The 12,470-nt window shown below is 42.2% G+C and overlaps 3 protein-coding genes across 5 annotated transcripts in view; 1 reads left to right on the top strand and 2 right to left on the bottom strand.

Moving 5' to 3' along the window:
* Positions 1-2,852, top strand: part of LOC111872811 (anther-specific proline-rich protein APG) — a 4,420-nt gene extending 1,568 nt beyond the window's left edge. The window contains exon 2 of the mRNA XM_023866999.1: positions 2,262-2,852. Coding sequence (XP_023722767.1) covers positions 2,262-2,852 — 591 coding nt within the window. The remainder of the gene's footprint in view (positions 1-2,261) is intronic.
* Positions 1-12,470, bottom strand: part of LOC111872784 (mitochondrial ribonuclease P catalytic subunit) — a 516,563-nt gene that overhangs the window by 184,410 nt on the left and 319,683 nt on the right. The window lies entirely within an intron of this gene.
* Positions 6,150-12,470, bottom strand: part of LOC111872810 — a 69,948-nt gene continuing 63,627 nt past the window's right edge. The window contains exons 4-5 of the mRNA XM_033754842.1: positions 10,144-10,232; positions 6,150-7,209 (exon numbers count right to left, since the gene is read on the bottom strand). Of these exons, the coding sequence (XP_033610733.1) occupies positions 6,526-7,209; positions 10,144-10,232 (773 nt within the window). The 3' untranslated portion in view covers positions 6,150-6,525. The remainder of the gene's footprint in view (positions 7,210-10,143; positions 10,233-12,470) is intronic.

The following is a 12,470-nucleotide window of genomic DNA, read 5'->3' as shown; positions in this document are numbered from 1 at the left end:
CTGGATTCGACTCAGCCTCTAACCGAAACGAGTACCAGGAATCTTCTTGGGAGTAAAGGGCGGCCGGCCCGTAAGACTGACAACCTTACTGCCACCTGTGAACCGATTGTCTAGAAAACGTGTGAGCTTCGACGTCTCATGACCCTATGGGTCTCCACGGCCTGTTACAGGAATAACTTTACTTTTCATTTTTACTTCATGCACGTATTCGGTGTATGCATAAGTGCTGTCACACAGCCGTGGCTGTTTGGTCGCAGACGCGTACACGGAGATCGTGTCCCTAGCACAGGGACTACGTTGTTTCGGGTTTCGCAACTCAGCTTGTGACACCCCACATTCAGGAGACAGACATATACACTTATTAATTGTTCATAGACAGGCAAATTTATATGAGTCGGCAAGTGATACATCATACATTTGAAATCATCAATTTTATGTGTATTTATATAAATGTACGAGGCTCGTCCACAAAGTAAGTTTCCTGGGGCCGTTTACAGAAACAAAACATAATTTCATGGAAATATTTATTGCAACAGATACAGCAAGTGTTCAGCTATTTTTCAACATAATCGCCACCGGAATTGAGACCTTTGTCATACCGTGGGACCAACTTTTGAATACCTGTGTCATAGAAGTCTGCCGCCTGGGATTGGAACCACTGTGTGACAACTATCTCCGCCTCTCTGTCATTCTCAAATGCTGACGCTCACTGGACAGGAATTTCTTGAGGTGTAGGAAAAGATGGAATTCACTGGGAGCGAGGTCCGGGCTGTAGGGTGGATGATTAAACACCTCCCAGCTGAACTCCTGCAGGAGACTTGCTGTCCGTCGAGGCATGTGCGGCCTAGCGTTATCATCCAGGAAGACAATACCGGCACTAAGCATCCCGCGCCGCTTGTTCTGAATGGCCCGTCGCAATTTCTGCAGTGTTTCACAGTAACTCTCAGCATTCACCGTCTCACCTCTTGTCAGGAAGTCGACGTGGAGAACGCCCCATCTGTCCCAGAATACCGTGCACATCACTTTCCACGCCGACGTCTGCTTGAATTTCGTCTTACAGGGAGATCCACTGTGACGCCAATGAATTTACTGCTGCTTGGTTTCTGGGGTAATGTACAATCCACGTTTCATCACCTGTGATCCGGTCCAGAAACTCGTCGCCGTCATGGTACCACTGCAGAAATGTCAATGCTGACTCCATGCGCTTTGTTTTGTGTTCTGGTGTCAGTTGCTTCGGCACCCATCTGGCACACTATTCCTAAACAACAGGTGCTCCGTGACAATTTCGTGCAACAAGGAGGGGGAAATCTGCGGGACATGACTGCCGAGTTCCGTAATTGTGACGCGACGATTCTCCATAATGCATTCCCGCACAAGCTCCACCAGGTCGTCTGTAATGATGGATGGCCGCCCACTGCGCTTCTCATCATGCACACTTTGTCGACCTGCTGAAAATTGTCTGCACCAGCGACACGCCATCTGCTTGCTCATGAAGTTAGGCCTATAGACCCGGCACAGCTGACGATGAATTTCGATCGGCGCTATGCTCTGTGCATTCAAAAACTTTATCACTGACCACACTTCACAGTCGGCGGGAGTTGGAATAAGAGCCTCCATCTTCAACAGCTGCAACGATGCTACTGTGGGAACGCGGGAAATTCCCTTTATGCATGCGCCATGCTGCGTCATTGCTCTAAATGGTTCGCACAAATTAGTTTCTATTCAGTTCACAATCTAGACAATGGGAATGTTACCCTTTAAGTACTTTAATAGTATTTGAGAAACTTACAGCACCTGAAGATGACCCATTTGATGTCGAAACATGTAATGCGTGCTATATAAGTAATTAAATAAATAATAATATATTGTTGCGTTGACGGTAACAATTATATATGTTCATTGTACATACGCAATAGAATTCAACCCTTAAAAATTTTTATTATCTGCTGATTCCATTAACTCTAGTGGAAATGGATGAAATCGAAATCGAAATCGAATCCTTTTCAATGCTACGTAAGTACGCACAACACCGTGTCACTGCAGGAGCCCAGTAGTGTCTGCTGTTATAGCTCTTTGACCGATGTTGCTACCGGGGTGTTCCATAAGATCTAATGACATCTAATGTGGCTAGCAATGGCACCATATCGACCATTAGCACAGCCTGAAAAGTATTTGACAGAAAATGTCCTTTACATTAACGTCGACTTTTAGCGTAGAGTTAAATACGGCAGGAAGTTAGAGCAGTGTGTCTGGTGTCCTAGGTGTGCCTCCTTGTCCTTGCTGCAGGCGCCGTTTCTGCGGTCGATCCCCACAAACGCGGCCTAGATGACGAGCTGATCTACGAAGCTGAAGGTGATGGAAAAGCAGAAGAGAGCCACGACCTGACCGCAACGAGCTACATCTCAGGTACTTTTGGCAGCCCTCACAAGAATGTGAAGACAGTTGTCCTCACTAAGGAGATCAAGGTCCCTGTTCCTCAGCCATACCCAGTCACTGTTGAGAAGAACGTGCCCTACCCTGTCAAGGTACCTGTGGAAGTTAAGGTGGAGAAACCCGTCCCCGTGCCTGTTGAGAAACCTTATCCTGTTTACGTAGAAAAGAAAGTGCCTTACCCAGTGGAAAAACACGTCCCATACGCTGTAGAGGTTCCTGTCAAGGTGCCTGTCCCTGTTCCTCATGCAGTGCATGTTCCGAGGCCATATCCTGTTCACGTCCCTAAACCCGTTCTCGTCCCTCACCCCGTCTACTTCGAGAAGAAAGTCCCGGTATACATCAAGAAGGAAGAGAACAGTGGGGAGTCGGAGAGCGCTGAGAGCTACAGCAGCTTCAGTGCCGGGGAAGAGCACTACTGAACTCAAGAGGCAGTTCCTGGACAAGTTGCAGACGGAATAGAGGAATCCCGTGAAGAGAGGATTTGTCGCAACTGTCCTTCTAACAAACAGAATTTATTTCACTATTTATTTAATTAGGAACTGTCATTAATTCTGTTAGACAATAAAATTACGGACTGACTTGCCAAAATAAATAAAATAACACTGATAAAATGGATTTTAAACTCTTAACTCAAAATGTAATATCCTCCTCAATTCCTAGGACTTAAAATTATGTAGATTCTACTTAGCACTGGAGCGCTCGTGAAACCAAAGCGACCACAGACGGGGGACGAAACGGTAGAGATGGAATCCCGACGAAGAAAACTCTTCCTGTTGGTTACTTAACGACGAGATTAGCAACTACATTACATAGAGTCGGAAGGTAAGATGAATGACGAATGATGAACTGGAAATAATTTTGGAAGAAAGTGGTCGTGGTTTAATACAGGCACTATACGCGCAGGATGGCCGAGAAGTCGGAGTTCCAGTCTCGGTACGGCAAGAATTACCCCCTCCCCACGCACCCCATATCGGATCTGGGACCCATGCAATCCCCCATGCAATGGGTAACGGGGGCTCTTTCCCCGGGGGTAAAGCGGCTGTGGCGTGAAGCCGATTACTCACCTCCAAATAGCGCTGATGTCAAGAATATATGGAGCTGTACTTCCATTCCCACATACGTCTTCATAGCGTAGTGTTTAACTAGTTAAGCAAAGGAACAATTTTACGTTTTGCCTTTATTATTCCGTCTGAGGAAAAAACACAAAAAACCTAAGTCAGGATAGTCGGTGTTCCCTCCCAGATTGGAACCGAGCACCTCCATAAGGCAAGTGTCAAATTTTAATCGCTAGAAGTCAGCGAAACGTGACATGAGAAATGTCTGCTATGCATTGCAAGTTCCAATGGATAGAGAGCAGAGCAATACACTTCTCTCGAATACAACTATTTGCGCTCTAGAATTCGTAAACTGGGGATACCGTATTTGTCTGCATGTTTCGTTTTTGTAATCATTCAATGCATGTTGATGAAACATATTTTGAGTCTATATTAAGAATTCTTTCTTCCCTTCAGCTTTCTGCGGAGCAAACCCTTACCGTACTTAGTTCAGAATTTACTTTCGAGAGTATAAATACTGGCTTTCCCACCAATATCCTATAAGTATTCCTCTTCTCCCCCATCGTGCTACATGCCCTGCCAACCTCATCCTCCTTGACTTGATCATTCTAATTATACTTGGAGAAGAGTACAAGTTATGAAGCTCCTCATTATGCAGTTTTCTCCAACTTCCTGTAACTTCATTTCTCTTCGGTCCAAATATTCTCCTCAACAAACTGTTCTCAAACACCCTGAGTCTATGTTCCTCCCTTAATGTCAGAGACCAAGTTTCACACCCATACAGAACCACAGGAAAAATTATAGTTTTGTATATTCTGATCCTTACGTTTTTGGACAGCAGACGAGAAGACAAAAGGTTCTGGACTGAATGGTAGCAAGCATTACCTGAGTTCAATCTAGAGAAATTAACCAAGAAGTTGAATTCTCCGTCCCTCTAAGTGTAAGAAACACTTGCATTTCCCGGGCAGCCATTGCTGCAGCAAGTATAAGAGGGAGTTGCAGATGTGACATTGTGCATACAAGCAGTAGTTGCTGGTACAAGCACAGAATGGTTCAGGAGAAGGGAAGTGAATCACTTTCATCTTTGAGAAAGAAACGCACAATATAAGTAGAACTCTACATTCTGGTAGACCCCATCTGTGCAATTTTCACAGTGATGGCAAAGGCTGTTTTCTTAAGTGTCAAAATAGTTCTATTGAAGATATGATTCAGTGTATGATCCATAGACTCTGGGTACAATAAATTTCTGCTCAGAGTTAAAAAGGACACTAAATATTTCTTGTGCCACAACCGTGTCTGAAGAGAATAAAAAGGACAGAAGTAACTAAAAAAATAAGCATAATTTTCATAAGTTCTCCTTTTGTTCACACAGAAGGTTAAACTGATTTTGTATTTTAGCATCTGAATATTACTTTAGTTAGTTAGTTATTGGAGAAGGTGGGTTTCCCCATGCACTTAGACCTGTAGTGGTCCATTGTGCTTCCCTCTATGATTTCTACCAGTCTCTATATCCTACCGGTACTGGTGCTTACCATCAGTCCCTCCCAGCCAGCGAGACCGGCTCTACTAGCTGAGAGGTATCTATAATGCTTCCCCCATCTACCAGAGGTATTAGAGACTGCTGTTGGGCGGGAAACGTCCGTAATTTGGCTCAGTGACCTCCTTTGGAGATATGAGGTTCTTTTACGTGCCGTAAAGCTACGACACGGGACCCACGGCTTAAAGTCCCTCCCGGAGGACTTGTTCCCTGAAATTTTCCGCCCTTAAAAATTCGACGACCTCCGCCGGGTATTTGAACCCGCGTACTACGAGTCATGAGGTGGGAACGTTACCTCTAGACTACGGAGGCCGCTCGAATATTACTTTACTGGTGGGTCTATTGTATTGTATTTTGACTAACTAACTATTTTGATTCTGTCTCCATCTTCATGTACCTTCAGTTAGGACTAGCTCTATCTATTGGGCTCAACTGAGTAGGTTTTACCTGAAGCTGGAGACAGAATCCAGTCTCCGAAACGTTGTGTTTTGAAAAATAAACACGACGATTTTTAGACAAAGACAAAACGATGGATAATGTCCAAAAACATAATATCTATACCAATGAACCATGTCACAAACTTTTAGATCTTACTTCGTAAAATGTTTAGGTATATATAAGTAATCTAATTATTTGCAATCGTGTACTTGTCTCCGTGAAAATACTGCACAATGCTTTCCTTCTAACTGCATAACAGACGTTCTTGAGATGTAGGAATAGCAGATGTACCGCCTCAATCAACTTTCATTTTCCTCCAGCATTTGACGACTGAAAAACACTTGTTCAGCAGTTGATCTGTTACGTCAAAATTCACATTCTTTATTTCCTATAATTTCCTCTGTAAATGGATTTAACCTTGAGAGAAGAAATGGTTGATAAATTTGTATACGAAAGCTGATAACAGTGATATCTCTGAATAATCACTACAATCAGTTCTACCACCCTTCTTGTAATCAAACAAAATATTAGAATCCAACTGCTGAGGAAATTTTGCTTCATTCCGAACAGGACTCGATCCAAAATAAACTTGAACTTAAAGTAGGTTGAATTTCTAGGTTGGGAAATGATCAGATAAATAATATTAAAATGCAATATTCTTTTATATAATTTCAAATACACTGAGTACAAAAATAATGCGTGAAGCTAAGTGAAGACAAATGCATTTATAAATAATAAGTATTTGGTGCGTTTATGCTAGTGGCTGATGACTGATGAAAAATTCAGACAACAAGACGGAACTGAAGAGATGACTAGTTTTCCAAAGCAATTCATTTCAGTTCAGGCTCCTGTCTTATAGAAGCGACACATTTCTGTTCCCATCTGTGGAGATATTGTGTATGCACTTTTTAACATACACAAATTATCTAGAACGTATGCATATTTCCTTTACAGCCATTACGTAGTCTAGTTACTGAACTTACAAAATGGCTGTATTACAAATTTAATTCATGAAATAAAATTTCTCGCCCTGTATCTGATGATAACGTCACTGCGTCGAGGTTAGTGATATCCTCCAAATCCACCGATGTCTCCGAAATCATGTCCTCCGAAGTCGTGTCCTCCGAAGCTGTGTCCCTCGAGGCCACCTCCGAAACTCGACTCATGGTGATGTCCCTTCACGAAGACGGGAACCTTCTTCTCCACCACTACAGGTACCTTCACGGGGTAGGGTTGAGGGACAGGAACCTTCACGGGGTATGGTTTAGGGACATGAACGGGGTGAGGGACTGGAAAAGGCACTTTCACAGGGACCTTCACAGGGTACGGCACTTTCTTCTCCACAGGATAAGGAACCTTCTTCTCTATATAAACGGGGTAGGGTTTTGGTACGGGTACTGGGTAGGGCTTCTCCACATGGACAGGCACAGGGACCTTAACAGGGACAGGAACCTTCTTCTCCACGTGCACTGGATATGGATGCGGGACGGGCACTTTCACTTCTTTGGTGATGGTAATGGCCTTCACGTGACTCTCATGATGGGAGTCCCCTCCGCCAAAACTACCGCCGCCGAAAGAATGACCTCCAAAACCGAAATCCTCGTGACCGCCCAAAGAGAGTCCTCCTCCATGTCCGAAACTTCCACCTCCATACCCCAAATCATGCAGTCCTCTCTTTATCGTCTTGCTGTCCTCCTTCTTCTCCTCCTCAGCCAGAGCCAAAGTGCTTACGAGTAAAGTGAATACCTGAAAATTGCAAATTACTGTCAAAGCTTTTATTGGTTACTCTTCTGTTAACAGCTAATTTCTATTTCAATTTGAGTGGGCTTTCTTTCCTCAAGATTGAAACTAAAGATACGTTAAATTTTGGGTGGAAAGGTCTGTGCGCGTCTACCTCACATTTGCATTATCGTTTGAGATTCTAAATTATTCACACCCGTTTGGGTACTAATTATGAGAAGAATTCCAACAAAATAATTAATTTATTATTAGTGATGACAAGGTTAACTTAAAGACTAATTATATTTTGCATGTCGATTACTTCCCGGGTACATTCATCGACACTTCTCAGCTACCAAAGCTATATAGCTATGTAACAAATGGCGAGTAGCTACTGATCTAGAATGAGACGCTCTGGGTCTACTTGGGATATTCCTTGACAAATTGCGGGAAACTATGAAAGGTTTCAGTCACGATATAAATGTCCCGGCAGAGATTTCACCCCGGTATCACTCGAATAATAGTTTAGAAAATAGCTATTAAAATGATCTGCTCTGTGGAACTATCGACAAGAAACTAAATAATTATTTGTTAACAAAAGAATGAAGGATTATTTATTTATTTATGGCATATTTAATGGCTCTTTCATTAGATCAAGAATATATAATGTCGAATTGTATGAGGATAAGGGAATAATTCATTAGAAACAACGTGGAAGGAAACTGCGATGACTTGTTTTGTGGTACTATCCAAGTATTTGCCTGAAAGTACTTAGGAATACCACGAAAATCCTGTCAGTGTAATAGGTATGTTAGGCGAGATTTGAAATGTAGACCTCCGAATACGAAGGACGAAACGGAATTCATTCCATCCAATGTCGACAGGATCCACAGCCAACGGGATCCATTTAAAATATTTGCATTCATTTTCGTGTAATCCGTTTTTGTCTGTAGTGGTAATATAAAAATTGAGCTGATTTCCGTAGAATTGAGAAAAAAATAAGAATATATTGTCTCTTCTTAAGTAAGTCTCTCGGCATGTATATGAGGTACTCGTTATAATTGACTAAGTTACTAACAGTACGGCAGGAGTTCTCGAGTTTCATACCCATAGTAAGAAGCCGCGTTTTGGATACAATCCTGATACAATTCAGTCACCCGGCCTTCCACCAAAATATCCACTACAAAATTTCTGTATATGTTTCACGTTTCCTCCATTCAAGATATATGTCCACTCCTTCATAACCTCTTACCAATCACTATCGGTTTGCCTGTATGAATCACTTAATTACGTAATGCCACAAATCCCTTCAGATTCAAAGAGTTCCAGACGCTTTGTTTTAAATAACGCACAGGCCTACTTCTTCCTTCGTCAGGGTAACTGATTATGTTCAATTCTATACAAAACAAAATTGTAAAATCCTCAGAATTACTGGGGTTTCGGACTTTGTCCATAGTCCGATATTCTGAAAACTAGAGAACACAACGTTTCGGAAACTGGATCTCTTTCCGTCCTCAGGTGAGAGGGAGACACCTACTCTGTTATTTCCCCTCAATCACCGGACAACTCATGTCGAGTCGAGTCGTATGTTACAGCCGATGGTTAGTCGACCAGTTACTCTTTCAATAAAGTACCCATCTGGGGCTTACAACCAGATTTTTATTACTGTCAGACTGTTGCGGGTTTGTTGAAGTGGGGCGATCTCACTGACAAGAGGACGGGTCTGTCGTTTACAATTACTACTGGTCCTCGTCAGCGTAATTATCCTCGGGGTCCGCGTCATGTGGAACTCGCGAACTTATTTTACTGTCTCAGATTCGAGTCTTCCCTTTTTGTCACCTTCTATGACTCGCAGGGTTACGGTGGAGGTATTCTATCCCGCCCTCACACGGGATATGAACCCATGTCAGATTTACTACAGATATTTAAGTGCCTGAGAACAGGCTACGTAGAAGTGAGATAAGAGGAAAATATGCAATGAAATATTGTGAAAAGGCAGGCACATTCAAGGTACTGGGATAAAACGGGAGGTAGAAATTTCTGCTGAAAACCTAATGAACAAACCAAGTCCATGACGTCAATACAAATAATTAAATGGAGAGTTTGTGAAAACATAGAACGCCTACCTCTAGCGCCATCTGTGGAGTGAAACCTGAACACTCTAGATTAGAATCTTATAGAAACTCGCGAAGAATCTGCCACATCATGCTGATCTTCTCTGTGAGTTGGTAAACTCATTGCTGATAGGGTGTATCTTGATGGGAGAAATGCCCAAACTGGGCTGGCTGACTGGATTGTCAAGCAGGCCACATGGGCCGATTCCTTGTATTTCCTATACTTTCCATTTTTTTTTAAATTCGCTTAGTGGGCGGTGGAGTCCAACTGGGTCCACTCGGCACGGCGGCCACCGATTGGCCTATTGTAGTCTGCCCCAGGTGATTATGATGATGGAGAATTTGGTGGAATGATGATTGGCAGGGGAAACCGAAGAACTCGGAGAAAACCCGCCCCAGCGCTACTTTGTCCACCACAAATTCCACTTGACCAGACCCGGGATCGAACCCTGGCCGCCGCGGTGAGAAGCCAGCGACTAACCGCTTGAGCTATGGCGCGACCTATACTTGCCGTTACTTTCATTTTCCAAAATTCTAGCTTCATCCCAGCCCAGTAAACCTAAAAGTTTATACATCGTCGCCAGAACCCAGAAATGGAAAATATTTCGTTTCTTATACCGGACCTTCAAGGTGTTTCAATAGCGGATGGGATGGTAACAGTTTCCGAACAGAATAGTAACAGGCATTTCAGAATTTATTATTCACCAAAATTCATGATGTACTCCATTCATATTCGTCAACCATGTTCACGACACATAAAGTCTTAAGTATTCTTAAATTGATTTTATTGCAAGAAAGGAAGACACCATGTCCATAAATTATCTTACAGACGTGGAATTCTACTTACGAAGAGCTTCATGTTGCTGTCACGTGTCTGTGGCTGAAGAAGCAACTGTGATGCTGTGAAGTCCCTCCTCTCACGTTCTCCTTTTATACCTGTTTCATATGCTCTCACGTGAGACCAATGCTTTCTTTTTTACTTGTCGTACTTGTGCGCTACATGCTAACACACTTGCTACATCATCTGTAGGCGCTTCCTGCCTTATGTCACACAGTTCTGCATGTGGTCTCTTGCTGACAAGTCAGACTTCAGCAGCGAAGGAAACAACATGGTTGGTACACATGCAGACAACATGACGCTAATGATCTATTCCACACTCTCAAGAAACAAACACAAAACAAATAATTATGTGAAAAATTAAACACTATGCCATGAAGGCCTTTGGGGTAGTCGATGTATAGATCCACATTTCCTTAACCTCGGCACTAGCTGGAGGGGAGTAGTCAGCTTCACGCCCCTGCAGCTTTACTCCCGGGGGAAAAAACCCGATACCCACTGAATATGAGGTTGGATGACCCCAGAGCCGGTCTGGACGACATGGTGAAGTAAAAATTCTTGCTCTTACCGGGACTTGAAGTCCGACCTCTTGACCGTCCAGCCCGTAGCCAGTAGCTACGAGTATACAGACTGAGCAATCCTTGATTTCTATTAAATCCTGTTATAAACAGCATGAAAAGCACAAACAACACAGCAAGCCACGAGCAAACCCTGGACGACATCAAGAACCTCCTCATCAAGATAGATAGGCGGCACAAAATCTGCCCCATGCAAGAAGGACGATAGGAGTGTGAACACGAACCTACGTGGTTTAAAAAACTTTAACTAGTGACAAAGGTTTTTTAAATTAACATCTAGAAACTTTAAAAACTTTACGATACCAGGAAGCTGCTGTGATTGTGAAATGTTCGACTTTATGCGTACTGTGCATTATAGGATATAAGTGTATGTATTTTAAATCGAAACACCTATTGTGATAGTAGTTTCCAGTTCGTAACGATGTTCCCTCTGAAGATGATCCGTACGGACCGAAATATGTAAGGGAGATAAGTTTTCATGTAGTAAAAACTTATATGTCACATTGGACGGAGTGGTTTGTATTTATACATGAAAAGCAATTTTATGATTATGAGGACCACTGAGCTGTTTGTGAATATTTTTTCTCCTAGTATTCATGCAATATTATAATACGGCACTTATCACACATTAATACAGAAGGAGTAAAGTTTAGAACCATCGTCATGTTTGTAATGTGTAACATAGATTAAGTAAATGATATAATGATACAAATTCCGTCCCAAGTGCAAACAATATATTATGTGTCTTTGATCTTGCTCCTCTACACTACATGTTTCGGCCTCAGACGGCCATCATCAGGTGTATAACACTCACGTTGCTGTCACACTGCACCCAGCCCAAAATTTAACATTTAAAAACACTTTCCTTCTTATTACCAACATCTACTTCGTTGATATCTGTCTGGTTTGTAGATTATTTTACACACGTTAATTTTGACGTACCTGTAGTAGCACTATAAAATCTTTAGTTCTATTTTTAAAATCTTTTAAAATTTTTCTCTAAATTTTAAATTTAAAATTGTTAGGGTTACTCGCCCTATGTCTAAAGTGCTGCAGGGGCTAGTTCTTGTTTCCACACTGTACAGATGTTATCTGTGTAGTCTTCCTGGGACGGAATTTGTATCATTATATTATTTATCGTATGGAGTGCAACAGGATGCTTAAATATAATATAGATTAAGTACCTTTGTGGATCTGACTTTGCGTTTTGCTTTTATGCTATCCATGTGCATCATCGGTTTCTATTCTCCCGTCGTGTTCTCTTTGCTGCCACTACATGTTTCGGCCCACCAGGCGTACAGGTTGTTGCGATTAAGACATCTGCTCCTCATTGTGATGCTGTTTTGTTTCTCTTATGTAGTGGAGCTTGTACACGTGTTTACCACAGAAACTCCACATATTCCGTCTCAAAAACATATAACTTATATTACATAAAAATGTATACTGCGCAAATTTCGCACGACCTCCATATTGTTATTGTACGAAAATATTGCCATAAAATGTGTTGTTCGTTCTTTGAAGACTTATTATAGCAAAAAGTGTGTGTTTGGGGAAGAGGGATAAACGGCGCTAGTGCAATAACCCCAGAAGTTTACACAGTTGGTAATACTGACGGTACTGAATTACACTGTATGAAATTGAGGTGTCATGTATTGACATGAGCTCATATCAACTCTGACGAAAATTCTACCTTAGTTAAAAAAAAAAATTGAGCGGAAGAGTACATTCATAATTGACTAACTATCTAAGGTCGCGCCA

This window comes from Cryptotermes secundus, unplaced genomic scaffold, assembly GCF_002891405.2.
Source record: "Cryptotermes secundus unplaced genomic scaffold, Csec_1.0 scaffold79, whole genome shotgun sequence".
Lineage (NCBI taxonomy): Eukaryota > Metazoa > Arthropoda > Insecta > Blattodea > Kalotermitidae > Cryptotermes > Cryptotermes secundus.
Note: the sequence above shows the minus strand (reverse complement) of the source record. Positions and strands in the feature narration are given on the sequence as shown.